A 20,047-nucleotide genomic window follows, 5' to 3' on the forward strand; every position below is an offset into this window, starting at 1 on the left:
TGAATCGGTTGGCGGATGAGACTGTGAAATCCTATTACAATTAATATATATATATATTGTATATAAATATATTTAATTGGATTGTTGTTGTTTTTGGATGCTATGCTAGCACTTTGTAGATGTTGTTGTTGTGTTCATGTTATGTTACTATCTAAGTACTTTAGTTATTGGTTTTGAGACATTGGATTTAAATTTGAATGGTTGTGTTAATGTGATAATTGTAAGAACTTAATATAGTATTACTACTAAATAGTGTTTTTTTGTATAATTTTTTGTTTATTTATTTAATATTAAAATTTAGGTTTCAAAGAGGAAATAACCGATCCAATCAAGTTACAAATCCAATTACAATTGAATTGGATTGGATGATGATTAGATTAGTTAATAGTAAAAATATTTGATCGAATCGGATGAGCACCCGTACTGTCCACTTCAATTGTCTAAACATGTTCACATTTATTAATAATGGCTAATTGCTTATACATATTCAAACCTTGCACTAGCTAGCAAATATGTTTTTCTTATAAAAAAAATCTCAAAATTCATACTAGTCCATAATTATTTAACGTTGATAAAATTAACTTATACTAATGTGTTTCATATAACTAGTCATGAAAAGTGTTCATTGTTTGCTCTTTCAATCTAGTCCCTCCCTCATCCACCTTGTTTTTTTCCCAAATTTTTTACAGCATATTGATACAAATAAACTTGAGGCACTACAAAAATATGTCACCTCAAATTTTAGCTAAATTATGAATGACCCATTCCTACAAATACGATGGGACCAATATAGTTATCAACTAACTATATGAAGTTGAGAATAAAATTGTACTTCGATTGCATGACATTACAGTTTGGTGGCCACAAGCAACATGTGAATTATAAGTCAACAATTAAGGCCAATATAGCTGGTGAGAAGATCAGTCTGAAATATAATCAAGGTTTGCATTGACTTTTATAAAATTATATAGATTTTTTTTTCAACAGCAGTACATCTTTTCTCTATTTTGACATCTAGATAAATATAATTCTAAATTTTTTTATATAATGGAGTATATTATAATTATTTAGAACATCTTACAAATTTTTAAAAAAATTTGAATAAATTATAATATCAAAATATGGTTTAAATTGTCTGGTACCGAAATATGATCTAAATTATTTAAGATTATAACTTTTCAGGTGCCGAAATAAAAAAAATAATGCACCGGTGTTGAAAAAACATAAAATACATTATAATCACTCCATATATATTAGTGCTCATGATTAACAAGTCAAAATGAGAGCTAATTATTAATTAATTCCTATAATTATAGTTTTTCAATGATGATCTGATATTTGAAATTAGTGATTATTAAGGTATAGTAAGTCAAACTAGTTTGGTTAATACTCTAATAGCACGGGTGTACGTGTTGAAAAGTGAAAGAAAACGTTAAAATAAGAAGTCATTGGCTGCTAAAATGTTTCTTTAGTAAACATCAGAGACAACTAGAACATATATGAAATTTCAAGCTCTCTTCCCGAAAGAAAAAAAAAAAACTATTTAACAATTTAATTTTTGGGGAGAAAATGACTTCATTTTAAAAATTAAAATTATGTTCATAATAATAAAGTAGTATTTTTTTTTTGTTTTTTTTCGGAATGGACTACTTAAGATAAGTGAGAAGAGTCTTTCAAAAAAAAAGATAAGTGAGAAGAGTTGTATATGAGTTTTGTTGACATACTTTTTTTTCTGCATAATTATTGAAAGGCTAAGTATAGTCTAGTCTAATCGTCGAAAAGGGGAAGCTAGCTTGAACTCATGATAAATAATCAACTTGATCATAATCATATTAATTTGTTTGTTGCAAATTCAAATTTAATAAAAGAAAAAAACAAACATTGATGAATTACTCTTATCTTTTGTCATGTCATATTTGTCATCCACACGTTTTTTATTCTCTAGGGCCCACACATTATAGTGCATTTTTATTAACTAGCTTATCAAATTAAGATAAGATTCCCCTAAAAAAACAAGAAAAAAAAAAAAATTAAGATAAGATAATAATCATTTGAAGTATATGATTATAAGATTTTGATTTACTATTAGCGAAGGAGAATACAAATTAATTAAGAATAGTTACTTATACAAAGTGGACCCCTCTTATAATTAAAAGAGATTTTTTTTCTTAAATACACTTTTTTTATTTTTATTTTTTACTTTTTTATTTTTTTTTCTTCAAAAATACGCACTTAAGTTTTCAAAAATACGATTTTCAAAATTTCATAATTAGCCAAATACGGTTTTTAAGAAAAATAACTAAACAACTTACTATAGCAACTAAATATCAACAAAAAAAAAACGTGAAAACAACACAAAGACAAAACTGTAAAAATGTAAAAATTACTTTAAAACCGTTAAATTGAAAAAAAATATATATTTGACTGTAAAAGCGTAATTTTTTAACGAAAATTAATCTTTTATGTAAAAATCTCTAATTAAAATAACTAATAAGATAGTTTAAAAAAAAAACATATTTTCCAACAATCTACTAATAATAAACAAAGTAAAAGAGTCAAGTTTCATAAAATGTTTTCAACTCCAATCCCCATAAGTTACTAATACCTTTACATCCATTGGGAAGGTAAATTTATCAAATTTAACATCTTAGTTAATTGACAAAATTAATAGATTAATATAGTCTTTTTAATGCATATAGTTAACCCCAAATTCAAATCTTAGAAAAGTTGTTCAAGTTGACCATCAGTCACATGACAACATAAAGAAAAATTAAATAATGAAAAATAAATAAATAGTAGCTAAATTACTAACCATACATCAAACAGTCTTTAAACCAAATTCAATTGATATAAAATTCTTGTGAAATTAGAAGGCATTTTTAACAGCTTCAACCAAAACACTTTTCAACAAATCAATACATGAAATCAAACAATAATTTTTCCAAAGAGAATTTTATTCAAATATGGTGTGGTGTCGTTTAAAATGTGTGGTATCTAACTATATATCCCTTTCTTCTTGAAAAACATATTCATTATACAATTTCAAACCTACATAAATATAATATATATTTATCCATCACTTCCCATTAATTGTGCCTTTATTAGTGTTACAAATATCGGAACCAAAACTGACATTGAAATGAGTTTCATAATCACAATGTTCATAAACAGACGCCTCAATGTCAATTATATATGGCCCAAAATCATATATGGTGTCACAACTAACAACAAATATCCAATTATGGACCTGGCATGGGCCTATAGAAGATGAGACCGTAATCAAACCAACAGATATATTGACATGAACAAAATATATACCGTATGTTTTTTTTTGTCGCGAATACTTTTCGGTGTTAATTTTTTATGATAGTGTATATTGTAGTTATTTAGAATAATTTGTAAATTTTAAGAAATTTTGAATAATTTATAGTGCTGAAAACTAGGTTCAAATAAGTTGTTTTCCACTTGCATAAAAAAAATTAGTCACGCTTGTAACAACTTGTTTGAATTTAGCTTTCGGTACTGTAAATTATTCGAAATTTCTTAAAAATTTATAGGATACTCTAAATAACAACAATAAACAACGGTCACGAGCTAGAAACACATAAAGTATGCACCATATAATTATCCAATATATATAAATGTGTTATTATATGCTAATTTTCTTTAATAGTAGTAATGAAATACCCTAATTTCTCTATTACTTTGTTGAAAACCATAAAATAAACAAATGTTAACTTTTATTCAAAATAATTTAGCATAAATAGGATACCTCGTTTGAAAGCAGAGACACATCGTCTTTGTATTGAAATAAATAAAGTACTAAACAACATTTTTATAAATAAATGGAACAGAAACAAACATTGAAATGAGTTTGATAATCACATTTGTGTGACAATCATATTTTTTTTTCACATTATTTAATCTAACATTATGTAAAATAATATAACATCTAATGCCCCTAGATCAACATGTTTAATAGCATTTTCTTGCTAGTGCAACTTTTTCTTCCAAAAACTCTTCTTCCTTCCTATCCACTCTCCTTTGCGGTGGTATTTCCAAGTTTTTCATATTGTATATATCTTTAAGTTGGTAATAATAGTTAGATAATGGGATATTAAGATTGTTCTTGATATTATATTACTTTATTTTTATTTATTTGAATATAACAATGAGGCATGTAGAAGCTCTACGTATCAAAGAGAAAGCAGGACAAAAGTGATAAAAAAAAGTCATAGTTTGTTGATGCTCTGTTTATTGGTTCATTTTTGAGAGAAAAATTTGGTGCAGCACTATAAAACTGTTTTGAGTTATATATTTTCATCATATAAGGAATACTAGAGATATATACGGTTTAATTGTTTACGAGTAATAATTCTGTTTTTATATACGGCTAAATATTCATGTCAATTTTGTTTAGTTGAAATTAGAAAACTATATTTTGCTCTCAATGACAAACCATGTGTTGCTGAAATCTTATAATAATGGTTGATGTTGCTGTAGCCCAAATCATCTCTTTCTATGCTAACTTAAATTTATTATGAACATGCCTCGAACAAACATAAACAGAGGTCAGAGGATTCCTTCATAGTAGCCCTTTAACAAACAAACCATGAGTTTGAAATCAGCACAAAAACCCTTTTTAGATACCCTTGTTCTGTAGAGTTCTTATGGAGATACCTCACTTTTAATGTCTGTTTTTCTGATCTGAATCTCTTCTTGTTCAGAGACGGCCATAAAAACACCGAACACAAACAATCCAATATAATGAGAAACAAATTAAACACATAATGTAAATGTATTGTGGTTGAGAATTATTTCCCTCTCGTGGTATCAACATTGTGTAACAACCTTCAGATATATGTCTCCCTGAACCATTGCAAATAACTATGGAAAATGTTTAACAGCCTTAGACACATTAGCCCAACTTGCTAATAACAAAAAAGGATAGAAAGTATCTATACAAATAAACCAAAAACCATTAAACAGAGAATTAGTGAAACTTTTTTTTTCTTCTTCATAAGATAGTTTGTGACATTTTTAAAAGGAAAAGAAAAACAAATAAGTAATTTCTTTCTCCAGAAAATATCTTACCAATCACTCCTGAGATGAACTTTAATATTATAAATCTTTACAAAAGATTCTGAGGTTTGGTTCATTCCTAATCTCCAAATATTATAAGGTGAGAGGAGAAACTTGGTTTCAAAAAAAGAAAATCTTAGAAAAGACATTAGAAATCTAACCTATGAGTCCATGTCCATCTGTACAATTATAGATCTAAATAGCTACTACTCTCTCATTGTCCTATTATAGATAGCACTGATTAATCTTAGCATCCTTTCTCTCTCAGCAGCATCATGCTCTTCCAACTCAGGAAAAAGATCTGCATCATACTGCAGCAATATTTGAGAATTCAAATCAAACATCTAAAACACAGCAATATACAAGTAAAATACACAATCATGTTCTACCTCAGAAAATTTATCAGATTGCTGAAGAAAGTTCCGCACAGAACACCTAAAAGCATCACCTCTATCTCTTGATGAAAAGAGTGCATTCACATAATCATTTGCCTGCAAAACCTCAAATCCAAAATTTATTTTATTTTCATTTCAATTTTGGGTGAGAGTGAGTAATCAGGGAAGGGTCTCATACCGTGGTATTAACCTTGATGCAAAATGGTGCAATTAACTCTGTCACATACTTGCGAACAAAGATTTCATTACTACTTCTAAATGGGTACTTACTAACATACCACAAAGGCTCAGCTTTATTTAACAAGCCATCTTCACCCTGAAAGCATATCAAATAGTCTTAGGTCAGATTATAGTCATCAATTACTTTAGAAAAGAAGAGCATAAAGAGGCGTACCGCTAGACAAAACAAGTGATGAAGTACCATAACATGCAACTTGAACCCAGGTTTATGAAATGTATCCATCAACACACCAAATATGAGTTCCAAAATACTCAAGAAGTAGTCTTTGTAAAACTGATTGCGCAACTCTGAATCCTGTTAGTAATTTTAAAGAAACACAAACACACACATACACTTAGCATCTTTAACGACTAACCTTGAGAAGCCATGCAAGATCACCAAAAAAAAAATGCACCTGAAACTTTTTTAGCATCTCTAGCAACAGGTTTAGACCAGATTCAGCGATATTTCTCTCTGTGTGCCCAACTGCCCATTTAACTAAATCCATGAAAAGCTTCTACAGCAATAATACATTTATTTAGTTAGTAACATAATTTTGGAAAATAAAAACATGACAATCCACAATAATCTGGCAACAAAGTTAAGTAGGTCAAGAAGTTTGAGCACAAACCTGAATTTTTGGGGTAATCAATGCTGAAAGACAGTGTGTTGCAATAGCACGGAGCAATACAAAAAACTTGAGGCATTGCTCGTGGTAATTGTCAAAAGTGCTAATTTTCAACTGCAGAAGAAAAGTCAGAGATCAGCATTGAAAAGTCAGAGATCAGCTAAACAGCCTTACACCTAATAAGGAAACCTCACCTCCAATGTGCAACTGAAAAAAACATCTAAAATCATATGCACATCGTTTGTTACTGCATCTTTGTACCTAGATCACAAGAGAGAAAAATACATGACTAACATGAAGAAAACACACCAACACCATATAATAATTTTTCTAAATAATGAAACAAAAGATAAAGAAAGATGCACGTGCAAAGATTATACATAGATAATAATAAATCTTAATGCAAGATAAAGGATGTGAAGAAGGCAGGCATACGTTTTGACTATTAATGCACATAGTAGAAAGAGTTCCGAATCTAAACTATCAAGCTGACTCTTATTGAATTCTTCAACAACAAGATGTATTACTGGGTGTAGAAATTCTTCTGCTATTTCACGTTGGCATTCTGCTTTGTCAAAACATGTCCCAATTAGCTTTAAAATCTCTGTCCTGACTGATCCTGTTCTGATATAGTTAGAAAAATATATATATTATTGAAGGCTTAACAACTTCCTTCCAAATTATTATCTGCGATGAAAGAAAACTAATAAACCTTAGAAGTTCCATATGGGATGTTTCAGATCCACTAGAGCAGCCTCTTGCAAACCTTGTACGTATAAGCACATTGGCCAACTTGTTAAATAATTTGAAGTCATACATAACTCAAGATAACATTGAAAAATAATAATTCGGAGACATATACCTGACAATATAAAGCATGTCCTCAAACATCAAGGACATTTGGTATTTGGTACCCATTCCCAAAGAACTAGCAACACTTCTATTAGTCTGCCAATTTCAAAAGTTGAATGATCACAACTAATACCAAATGTACCAAAATATATATATATATATAGCAAATAGTATTTGGATCGTTTTATGGAGAATAGGTCAATTAAAATGGCATACCTGTAATATGTTCACCAGTTTCCTCATCGTATCTTCATCCTTTGGAAAACAAGGAATTTCCCGCAACTGCATAATGATTTCATACCATTGCTGGACAACAAAGCAATGATAAGGCACAAGCTACTATGACTAGTTGAATTCCAGTTTGTATGTAAAAGAAACAAATAAGAGAGTGCATGAGCTTGTGTGTGATCATGTCACAAGAGGTCAGAGGAAATTATAAGAACTTTGAGAACCTGGTTAGGCAACTTCATCAGTATCTTAAGATACTCTTCCCTTTTCTGAGGATTATACTCTGCTTGAATCATATGACCAAACTGAAACAAACAACCATTATATTTACTTATATGCGTATTAGTGGTTGCATATTATTACATCGACAAAAATGTAGACATACAGATTCAAAAAGTGTATAAATCTGGTGAGGCTCAAATCCTTCAGATAAATCTGGAAGTTGTGATAGAAGTTCAGAAACAAATGGTTTCTTTTCTCCTTCCTGAAAATCAAAGCAGCTCGCAGGATTTAAAACTATAGAAACACAGATATACAGATGCTAGTTGCCATACATAAATGGTAGAGTTTGATACTGTAAATGATACCTGAACAATTACAAAGTCTTGCTTGCACTCCCTCACAATTTTCAAAATTGTGTAGCAGGCCATATCCTACATATGAATATTATGTTATACCAACAGTTGAATAAATGTTACATAGGCTGAGCAAACAAGGTCAAACTATTACCCGAATTTTAGGATGTGTTTCATGCATGAACTCGAGCAATTTGTTTACAACAACTTTCAATAATGCCCACTGACCACTTAGAAGCCTTGGGTACTGCCCAACAACATACCTGCAAATAGAAACTTTAATAGCATGGTTTCTTCTGAAAAACATTAAAACCAAGGATGCCCAGTACGAATTCCACAGGACCAAGTCCAAGTCATGAATACTTACATGAAGTTAGTTATGATAACAGCCTTGTGATGTTTATAGTTTGTGCAACTAAGACAACTCAGCAACCCTTCAATGACAGATGCTAATAAAACAATTTCCTGGAAAAATAATCCATCACCACAAAGAAAATTGTGTAAATACATATGATAAGGTAGAGACGAAAGTAGAAGCAATGATGTACAATAGGAAACATTGTTTGTGCACATGGAGCACAAATTCTAGCAAGTCTCTTCCCAGCAGCACCCAGAGTTAAAGATAAGGTACCTGTTCTTTCATCATGGAACCAGATATAGACCCTATTGCCCAGCATAATTTGCTAAAAAAGTTCAGATCCAAATTCTGCCCATTTATATGTTCTTTGAGTAAATTTAGCATCTGCATCACACAAAAGAGTGCAACAGCATTAGATGGAAGTATGCATAGGCTTAAATTAAAACCACATGACTATTAAACCTACTTCCTATAATAAGAATATTTATAACTTGTCCAAGGTCACATAATACATCTAGGTATAAGTAAATGGTCTATAAAATTTGTTCAAACCTAATAACAAAAATATAGGCAAAAAATAATCATATAAATGAGCTAGTAGTACAACGGAATCACCATGTACTTGGTGTAAAGTGAGAACAACAACAAAAGAAATTATTTTATCATTTTATTTTTCTTGACAAAATACAAAATTAATAAAGAATTGATTTGCATCATAAATAAGCCTTGACCTCTTTTTCAGTATCCTCAGGATAAAGATGCGACAAAAATATGAGTGTTTCCCGAATCTGCAACAACAATTGAGCATTGCAACTTGGTTAACTGAAATTTGATGGAGACATTAAACAAAAATTATGGAGACATCCATTAATTTTTAAAATTAACAATATCAATGTAAAACAAAAATACTCGAGACAATGCAGCCCGTCATTCAATGAGAATTAAAACTGAGCATCAAAAATGTTTCAAAAGTTACAGAAATCTGCATTTGCTCTTACAAAAAATTATGAGGCCCAAATGAATTTTAAAGTATATATATAATCCAATGACCAAGAGAATCGACATAACAATTGGCAAAACATCAATTGTGATGATTCGACGAATTCAGTAGCTATATATAATAGATTCAAATTACTTTTAAGAAAAAGGTTATCAACCTTATCTTGAACAAGAGCATCACTGTCCATCATGGCTTCATGATTAATGTTCTGATTTTTGTCTTCCACTAGAAGAACATCTTCAGGCTTGACCATGCAAGACACCATAAGCATTCTCAACTTTGGCATTATTTCAGCATATAGCTCCTTACTCGGCTTAATTTGTGATACAATTCCATCAATCACATCCAGAGGATTCACCTAATTCAGCCCACAACCACAAAGATGGCACAAATAAAAGTATATATAATAAGAGTTCTTCCAAAGACAAACAAATAGCAAATAAATGAAGAAGTGCCAAAAGATTAAAGCTGAAGTGAGATACATTATTCATATATAGGGTATAGCATATCAGAGTAAACTAATTCTAAACTACAACAACGAATATAGACTAAAGAAATATTAAATGATCATAGCAATGAATTTGTAGTATTACAATTTCAAAATTTCTCATATTATTAGGGGGATAATTTTTTTACAGGATTTCACAAACATAGTTGCTTCTGAGGTTTTCTTTTAATTAGTTATAACCACAAATATAAAATACATATTATACATTGATTTCTTCATTTGGAAAACTGCCCGACACGTGAATAATTTCCCCATGTAAATAAGACTAACTGAATTAAAACTATATATCATGACCAACAGAAACAAATCAAACATCAAGATATATATTTTCGGAAGAATGACTATTCTATTAATACCTCAAACACTGACATATCTGATGCTTCTATAGAATCATCCAAATTGAGGTGTGCCTCTAATAGTTCCAACACAAAGGACTTCCAATAGTGTAAGCAGCACTGCTCCCACCATCAAACATTGAATTACACATTTAGACATCAATATGCGTGAGCAATATATAAGAGAAAAGTATCCAAAACTACCATACCTTTCGAACTTCAGTATCCTTCACATATGAGATTTTGATAAGATATTCTAGACCTGTGATCAATGCAGTTTTGGCCTCACCAGTAGTTTCCAGTACATCAATGTGACACTGAACACAAGGAGGTGGAAGAGGAGGGGGGCAATGAGTCCAAAATTTTAACAAGGGCATGATGTAATGGTATAAGATGTAATTCAATTTTTTCAAATGTGTTTAATGATACAATGCCAATGTTTATGCTAATCAAGTTATAAGCGTAGGGACATGAGAACAATACAGTAGACAGGCAACAAAGCAACATTTAGAGCATCAACTTTTTGTCACACACCAGCTCATTTTTATACCACCTATGACTTTTGATATAAGAGAGAAAAAAAATCATTTTAAGGCCATATTCAAGTAATGGGAAAAGAATCTTGCCTGGTAAAATGAAGTTAAAAACATTGCCAAATTTTGAATAAAAGCCTGAAGAAAAATAGCCAAAAAAAATTGATGTAAAAAATAAATATATCAAATAAACCAAGCCTTGTTTGAGGTTTAATTCACTAGAAAATGCTTACCTGTGTCTCGCTAGACCCAAGATCATAAGTCAAAGGAATGTCCATATTAAGAGGGAATGCAATCTAAATAGAGCCAAAACAAACAAACAAACAAAAACAAAAAAAGATGCAGATAAAAGTGATGCAGATGTTTCCTGACCGAAAAAAAGAAGAAGAAAGGTGCAGCATTGCATCCAACTTTAAGCATCTGAAGTTCAAATTCTGTCAAAACCATAATTAGAAAACTTTTACTCTAGACGTACCTGTAATTCGTTCAAGAATTGATTATGCATAAGTTGTACAATACCGACCTTTGGAAAATCGAGACCAACAACCTGAATACCAATAATTACTATGAGAACTAAACAATATACACAAATTATTAACTAAAACTAAAACACCAACGAACCTCTATTAAACATTGAAGGACAAGGTTTGAACATGGTTTTCGTGGAAATTTATCTATCAGTAAATCAAGCTGTAAAGCACAAGCACAATTAATTATTTCTTTTTCTTTTCTTGCTTTCAAATAAAAGGAAAGTAAACAAGCATCAAGACAAAGCACATACCAATGAGAACTTGAAAAAATTAACCGATGGAATACATTTGAGGATGCTGTGCAATGTGGACAGTGTTGCACACATAAGCTCGGTTTCTTCAGACATACTTAGAACCCGAAAGCAACACTCATAAATGAGTACAGACTCCCTGCAACAACCAATTAGAATCCATTTAAAAGAAAACATATGAGATATTACCAGAGAGTAACGTGTGAAATGTCATTAATGAACTATTGAAACGCTCAGTTGTAACTTTACAAGCCGGATGACTTATCCATGCTTAGCTTGTTATTTTTCATTATTAAAAAAAAGTTTTGGTTCTTATTAAAAATAAAAATTGTATTAGTCAGTACTCCAAAACACCCATACATAGATAACCAAGAAAGTGCACAACTGGACAATGACTTGCTTTCATTGCTGCGGCCAAGGCCAATTTTCTTAAAAATCAACATTTATACACAATAAAATCGATAGAATCTGAAAATTGTTGCAAATCCATCCAATAGAACAAAGTATTATTTATAGATTAACAATAGATAGTATACTAGGTTTCAAATCTATCAAAAGATCACCTGATAAGTAAATTTGAAAGCTTTGCAATCTCTCGAGTCATCTCCTCGTTTGAAAACTCAAATAACTCTTCGATCAGAAGCTGAATAACACATAATCCAGCAAATAAAATTAGCTAATACGCAACAACAAAATGATCTGCATACATTGGAGATATAAACTTACCCTCAATATAACCATAAAATTCTCACACACTATATCGCTAGCTTCAAGTTTTGAAACAAAACTTAAATAACTAAGAATAAAGTCTTGCCCTCTTTCAGATAAATCACGCTTCAAAATCTGCACATCAAGAAAAAAAATTTGTGCTACGAACGAAAGGAAATGGATCTTAAGTTTATAGCCGAAATGACATAACTTTAACAACAAATTTTGAATGGGATGAGATATAACATTTCTCAGAGGGGACTTGCCTGAACAAATATGATATTCAATTTGTTGACATAAAGTTTCTCCTCTTGGAAAGAGGCCTTATCGTGTAACAACTACGTAACAAAGATCAATGGTTAGGCATATCTACCATATACCAACAAAAGTTTAGTAAAATCTACTACTGCTACTACTACTAGAGTAGCTAGCACACACACACACACACATATATATAATATACCCGTTGAATAACATTCCAAACATAGAAGCTAATTCCATCTTTTTCAGCAACCGTGAACCCATTCCATCTATATTTGATAACACCCTCTAGGACCTGATTCATGTTCAACGAAAGAAGTAGTAAGTCCCAATCGAATGCAACCACATTACATTTACTCTAGTCAAATATCAAAGAAATTAACCTGCAAGGCAAATAACTTGGTGTTGAGGCAGTTGGAGTTGTCTAAAATTTCTCTGAGACGGAAGACCATAGCGGGATCATTTTGCAGCCCCAACAAGACTTCATGTGCAGCCTTCCTCTGTTACAGTTCCAAGAAAAAACAACTTGATTTTGTTGGATTTAAAGAGTAGAAAACGATTGAGGAGAAGAGTCCTTGAAACCTCACCCCTTGGTTAAACCGCATATGGTCGTAGAACAAATCGACAATGTAATCAATCATATCCACGTCCATGTCTAGAATAACCAAGCCCTAGAAGAGGGAAAGAAAATCTTTTCTTTTTCCTTTGAATTCGAGATGCTCTAAACTTATTTATACATTATGGTTGGCTGGGGTTTAAAAGCCACTTTCTGCCTTTTGACTCTTATGATTTGATTAGAAAAGTTTTGCAAACATTCCAAGGCTAATAGATGGGTCAGACAAAAAATGCATTATGCAACCTGTACAAATAACACCAATTTTTTATTTATTTATACATACATATATTAATATATTAAGGATATTATTACATATATATTATATGTAATATTCAATATTATTTAAAAAAAATTCACAATGAATTTAAAATAATATTTTAAAGTTTTAATTTAGAATAATATGTCTAAGTTTAAAAGATGTATACTATATTTTTAGTTTGTTAAATCTAATTATTTGAATTATTTTTTTAAAAACCTTAAAATTGATTTAGGCAGGTTAATCCGGCCAAACTTTAATTGGACGAATTAAAGTTAGATCTTTGCAACCTGATTTTTAAATTGAGTTGATTAAAATATTTTATAACCCGACCATATCCAACACGAGCTTTAACTATTAACTATAAAATACTACTTTGAGGCTAACCTGAAAGAAAAAAAGTACTAAAACCTATAACGAAAGTCTAACCAACCAAGACGGTTAGTGTGACAATTGCACCACGTGCTCAATCATGAAAATTAAAATCTGAAAAATATCAGTTTAAACTCTGTGTTTTGTCAGAATATGTGATCAGTCATTTATTTTGTTAAATGATAATTCAGACCCATATTTTATAAAATGAATTAAAATAATACCATGTGCCCAATTTTAGTATAATTTTTCAATATGACTAAATCATCCTTATACCCAAGCCATGTGTTTTATTTTGACAAGTGACACATGAATAATTTTCCTTTTGTTTCCTTTTTCCTTTTTAAATGGGAAATTTAAGATTTTATACATACTGAGGGGGCCTAAGTCAAAATATAATTCATGTTTTGCACCTAAAAAATATAAGTTATTCCTTCCAACTCTTCCCAAAATACTCCTCCCATAATTTTCCATATTCTTATGCTTTTTTTTCTCTTTTTCTCTCTACTTCTCTCTTGTCCCTTCCACACACGACAGCCACAACACCATTATCACAGCTCATTGTTATGAAAAAAATGTTTTGAATTATCCTTCATTCTTGACAAGGAGGAGGAGCTCCATGGTTAAAGTGGAAGGTAGGCTTCCATTAGCACCATCTCCTCTCACTAGAAGGCTCCCATCCCCATTAACACCATCAATTTTTTTATTATTATGATTCAAAGCTTAAACTAAGGAAATTTTTTAGTTAAAACACTAATCTATATTCACCTAAAAACACAAGCATTAATCTATACATTTCAAATAGATATGGACATGATTTTTTAGTTTTATTTTTGCGATTTTTTTTTTTCAGATCTGAAACTCCGAAATCTATAAAAATTCGATAGTTTTCGATAGACCTCGATGGTTCTCAATGCCCAATTCGTCGGGGCCTTAAAAATCAAGTTTTTTATGAAAAAAAATAATCTTTCCCGATGAAACTCGATGCCACCTCAATGAAATTTATTGAACATGCATAACTTTTCACTTTGGTGCACTACAAGAAAGGAGGCTTTTGCTGGCGCAATTCGTAATTGCGCCGGCAAAAAGTAACTTTCCCGGCGCAAGTAGTGGAATGCGCCGGCAAAGGTCACTTTTGCCAGCTCAAGTCGGAATTGCGTCCGCAAAAGTGACCTTTGCCAGCGCAATTCCGACTTGCGCCGGCAAAAGTGTAACAATATAATAGAAGTGACTTTTGCCGGCGCAATTCACCTAACGCGCTGGCAAAAGTCAACGTGAAATTAATGTGGTGCACGTTTTCAAGGAGGTAGGTGGCCAAACTTTTGCCGGCCCGTTTCGTTGCGTTGGCAAAAGTCTAAAAATGCGTCGGTAAAAGCATCCTTATTTAAACGGCGTCGTTTTGAACTAGAGTTTCTCTGATAGACTTTTGCTGGCGCATTTTTATACTTTTGTCGGCGACGAAACGCGCTGGCAAAAGTCATAACGATATAGCTCAGCCGCTCTAGCCTTCTTCCCCAGTTTTTTCAATTTCTCAACTTTCTCTCATCTTCACCATTTTCCTCTCTTCTTCAACGACACCACCCCTCTTCCCTCTCAAGGTAAGCTCAAGGTAAGTTATTTTATTTTTTCCATTGTTTGTTTGTTTTGCCCATGAATTTTCCCTCTCATTCTTTTTTTTTTCTCAGTTGTACACCGGACCACCACCAGCCGACCGGACCACCCCGCCACCACCGGACCTCCACAAAATCTGGTATATACAAATATATATATTATATACATAAACTGATATATATATTATATATTTAAACTGATATATATTTAAACCGGTATATATATTTATATTTATATATGTTTTTTATGTTTTAAAATGGTATATGTTTATATTTATATTTATGTTTTTTTTTTCTGTTTTGTATTTTCTTATTTTTTATTTATTTTTCTTATATTTTATTTTTTTATTTCTATTTATATATGATTTAATTTTTGTTTTTTGTTTTTATTTTATTTTCGTTTTCTGTTTTAAATTTTAGAAAAAAAGGTACAAGAAAAAAATCAAATTTTATGTTGTGCATAATAGTATAGTAAAAATCATTACATTAGATGATCTAATATAATCTCATAATTAGAAATTAATCTAATTAGTATTTGATTAATCTTAAGATTATGATATTAGATTTGGTATTATAATAAGATTAAATTTTAGCAATTAAAAATCAAATTTTAAAATATTTTAGAAATTTTAAGTAAATATGCGTTTATGTTGTGCATGCTCTGGGAATATTCTGTATATTGATCTAGTAATATTATGTATATTTTTGTGTGTAGTTTGCAGGTTTTATAAAATTTTGGGATAGTTTAAAATATAGCTGTTATGCTGCCCAAATTTTGTTAGTCTTAGGAAAATTAACATTAATTACAAAAAATATAGTCGTTAACATTAATTTTTATTTTAATGTTTTATATGTATTTTTTTCTCTTAATAACAACTATATTTAAGTTACTTTTATAATATATATTTTTTGTATTTATTAATTTTTTTTTTGTAAAATTAAAAAAACAGATTTGAATATGTATTTTTTATTTTTATTTTAATGTGTTATATGCATTTGTTTAATTTTGCATGTTAATATTTATTATATTGTATTTTGTGATATATGTATTTTAGTTAAAGTATGAACTTAAAAAAATAAGATTAATAATGTATGTTTATATTTTTAAATTGTTTTATATTAAAGGTGATATTTTTGTAAATATGTATTTAATAATTTTTTTTTTTGTATTAATAAAAAAATCAGTTTTGGTATATGTTTTTTTGTGGTTAAATATTTGTATATATGTAAATTGATGTATTTGTTAATGTATATATATGTTTTGTATAATCTGGGAATATTCTCGTTATATATGTGTTTAATTTGTAGGTTTTTTAATTTTTGGGATAGTTTGAAATATAATCGTTATGCTGCCTAAATTTTGTTAGAGTTAGTAAAATTAATAAAAGTTTAATAATTAATTAAATAAAAATTTAAGTATAATTGAAAATTCATCAAAAAAATAATTTTTAACTATAATTTAAATAAAATAAAATTACCAATCATAATAATTAATAATTAATTTTAACATTAATATTAGATGTTTTGTAATTGAAAAAGTTAAAAATATAAATGATTTAATAAAATATAAATATAATAAAATTGTTATTAATTAAGTAAATAATCCAATACAAATTGTAGAATTTAATAAAAAATTACAAAATGAAATTAATGTATAATTAAATTAATTTTAAAATAAAAGTAAGAAATAAGTAAATGATTTAAAAAATTGTAATAATTAATAATCAGCTACATTTTCTTTGGTAAATATAAATAAGAGATATTTGCGGCTAAAATACCAAAACTTACAACTTACTAACACTTAAATACCCAAACTGATTTTTTGGTGGCAAAAGTACCAAAATGTGAAATTTACTTGCAATTAGAGATACACAGTGTTAAATGTTAAAGTTGACTGGTCAAAGGACACGTGTCACTACATGATTGATCCACATTGTTATTATTCTTAAAATAATTTTCAATTTAACAAAAAATAAAATTTACAATTTTAAAAAAAAAATTCAAACTTTTTTTCAATTTAAGATTAAGTATGAAAAATACATTTTTTTTTAAATTTAATTTTTTATTGTTAATATCCTCAAATTTTTTAATTTATTATTATTATTATTATTAAAATCTTCCTATTTATCATTTTGTCTACTTTTTTTCAATTAAAGATTAAGTAATTTTGTTTAAAATCCAAGCAATAATTTAAGATTAAATATTTTTTTTACTTAATCTTAAATAATTGATTAAAAGCAACAAATTTGAATTTTTTTTTTTGAAAAAAATGAGAAAAAATTATTTTTTATTACTTTTAAATTGAAAAACAATAAATTTGATTTTTTTTAAAAAATGAAAAATATAAAATGATATTTTTATGAAAAAATATTTAAAATAATAATAATAATAATGTGTATCAATCATGTAGTGCCACGTGTCATTTAAGTGTTAGTAAGTTGTAAGTTTGAGTATTTTAACTGCAAATATCCCTATAAATAATTATTTTTGCCAGAGATAGGATATTATTATCAGTTAGTGATAATTAGGGAGACAAACAGTCATGAAATATTTTGACTATCATTTCCCTCATTTTAAGACAATTTTTAATATTTTCTTAATTATTTCGCTTAAAGATGGCGAGCGACAGAAGCTGGATGAGTGCGAGGAATCGTTGGTCTCTGGAGTATAGAGATGGTGTTAAGGAGTTCTTCGATATCGCCAAAAATCAGTTGAACGATCGGGGTTTGGTTCGTTGTCCATGCAAGAAATGTGGGAATGTTAAGTTCCAGCCTATAAATGCAATTTCGATGCATTTATTCAACAATGGTATCATACAGTCCTACAAAGTGTGGCATTACCATGGAGAGGCGTTGCCATCGCCACCAGCTGTGGTACGAGATGATAGAGATGAGATAGCGGATATCCTGGAGGATGTTTACGCTGAAGTTGACGTTCCCGCTGGAAACTATAATGATCCTCCCCAAGATGATCCTCAACAATGCGACAAGTATGACAATTTATTTAAGGAGATGTCAAGTGAACTGTACTCGGGTTGCCGAAAGTATTATGCGTTGAACTTCTTGGTGAAGCTGATGCATCTGAAAGTTATTAACAAGTGCAGCAATCATTACTTTGATGGTTTGCTGGAATTGTTAGTCGACGCTATGCCTGACGGAACAATTTTACCTAAGTCTAACTATGAGGCGAAGGCAAAGTTGCAGAGTATTGGATTAGGATATGAGTCCATCGATGCTTGCAAGCATGACTGTGCACTGTTTTGGAAGGAGAATGCGAATTTGGAATTCTGTCCGGTTTGTGGTGAGTGTCGCTGGCCAGATAATCGTGAGAACGGGAAGAAAGTGGCCCATAAGGTCATGCAGTACTTTCCGTTGACGCCGAGATTGAAAAGGTTGTACAGTTCCAGATATACTGTAGAGGATATGAGATGGCACTATTCTAAAAGGCCAAAGGAAGATGGTGTGATGAGGCACCCCGCTGACAGTAAGGCGTGGAAGCACCTTGATGAGTTGTATCCATCTTTCGCAGCCGAACCTCGAAATGTTAGGCTTGGGTTGGCTACAGATGGTTTCAATCCTTTTGGGAACATGAGAAACTCTTACAGCATGTGGCCTGTGATACTTGTCCCATGCAACTTGCCGCCGTGGAAGTGCATGAAACCACAGTCATTAATGTTGTCTATTCTAATTCCAGGTCCTTCTTCACCTGGAAAAGATATCGATATCTATATGAGACCTTTGCTTGACGAGTTGAAGGCGTTATGGGTGAATGGTGTCGAGACACGAGATGCATACAATAGTACCTTGTTCAATATGCATGCAACAATCTTGTGGACCATTAACGACTACCCAGCTTATGCTATGATGTCTGGGTGAAGCACAAAAGGGTACAAGGCGTGCCCCACATGCAATGAAGAAACTCCCTCTGTAGGGATTAGAAGTAAAATTGCATACATTGACCATAGGAGGTTTCTTGATATGGATCATGAATGGAGGAGCAAACGAACACTATTCGACGGTAACAAGGAACTCAGGCCACCACTGAAAGTTTACTCCGGTGATGATGTATTGAAGCAATTAGAGAATTTGCAGATTAGACATCCTGGGAAACACAAAGAATTTGGTGATGTGAAACGCAAAAGGGCTCCGATTCAACTTAATTGGTCGAAGAAGAGCATATTTTTCGAGCTTGATTATTGGAAGGAATTATTGCTGAGGCATAACTTGGACGTAATGTACATTGAGAAGAATATTTGCGACAGTGTCTTGGGAACTTTGTTGAACTTAGAGGGAAAATCTAAAGACACTGACAAGGCAAGACTTGATCTAGCAGACATGAAAATTAGGGAAAAACTCCACCTCTGCAAAGAGGGAAACAAGTGGAAGAAACCGCGCGCCAGTTACACCCTCAGTGTCCCGGAGCGTCGAGTTTTCTGTGAATTTGTGAAGTCAGTTGAATTACAAGACAGTTTTGCTGCAAACCTTTCAAAGAATGTCAATGTCAATGATGGCAAGATAACTGGGCTGAAATCACACGATTGCCACGTGTTGTTTCAGCAGTTGTTGCCCGCCGCAATTATGTCATTTTTGGTTCCTGAAGTTCGGAAGCCAATTATTGAGTTGTGCGGTTTTTTCAAAAAACTTTGTTCACGGACTTTGAATGTGAAAGACCTTGAGAAGATGGAGACAGACATTATCACCATTTTATGCAAGTTGGAAATGATATTTCC

The 20,047-nt window shown here is 30.8% G+C and overlaps 1 protein-coding gene across 2 annotated transcripts; it reads right to left on the reverse strand.

Annotated features, from left to right (window-relative positions):
* Positions 1-5,066: 5,066 nt before the first annotated feature.
* LOC133797860 (protein EXPORTIN 1A-like) lies at positions 5,067-13,203 on the reverse strand. 2 transcript variants are annotated; one of them, XM_062235944.1, is made up of 32 exons: positions 13,052-13,203; positions 12,848-12,964; positions 12,667-12,759; positions 12,470-12,541; positions 12,222-12,338; positions 12,059-12,138; positions 11,496-11,634; positions 11,336-11,404; positions 11,190-11,261; positions 10,948-11,010; positions 10,808-10,852; positions 10,391-10,498; positions 10,203-10,301; positions 9,496-9,696; positions 9,070-9,126; positions 8,612-8,722; positions 8,348-8,445; positions 8,135-8,243; positions 7,993-8,058; positions 7,791-7,889; positions 7,630-7,710; positions 7,394-7,483; positions 7,188-7,273; positions 7,038-7,091; positions 6,761-6,949; positions 6,520-6,586; positions 6,329-6,439; positions 6,113-6,214; positions 5,872-6,012; positions 5,656-5,793; positions 5,472-5,573; positions 5,067-5,393 (listed from the first exon to the last, which is right to left on the reverse strand). In XM_062235944.1, the coding sequence occupies exons 1-32, from the start codon at positions 13,115-13,117 to the stop codon at positions 5,289-5,291; spliced, it is 3,147 nt and encodes a 1,048-aa protein (XP_062091928.1). In that variant the 5' UTR covers positions 13,118-13,203; the 3' UTR covers positions 5,067-5,288. The 2 variants fall into 2 exon arrangements, with proteins under 2 accessions (XP_062091928.1, XP_062091929.1); XM_062235945.1 differs by lacking the exons at positions 10,808-10,852; positions 10,948-11,010 and having other exon boundaries at positions 13,052-13,202.
* Between the last annotated feature and the right edge of the window lie 6,844 nt (positions 13,204-20,047).

The sequence above is a fragment of the Humulus lupulus genome, chromosome 8 (assembly GCF_963169125.1).
Source record: "Humulus lupulus chromosome 8, drHumLupu1.1, whole genome shotgun sequence".
NCBI lineage: Eukaryota > Viridiplantae > Streptophyta > Magnoliopsida > Rosales > Cannabaceae > Humulus > Humulus lupulus.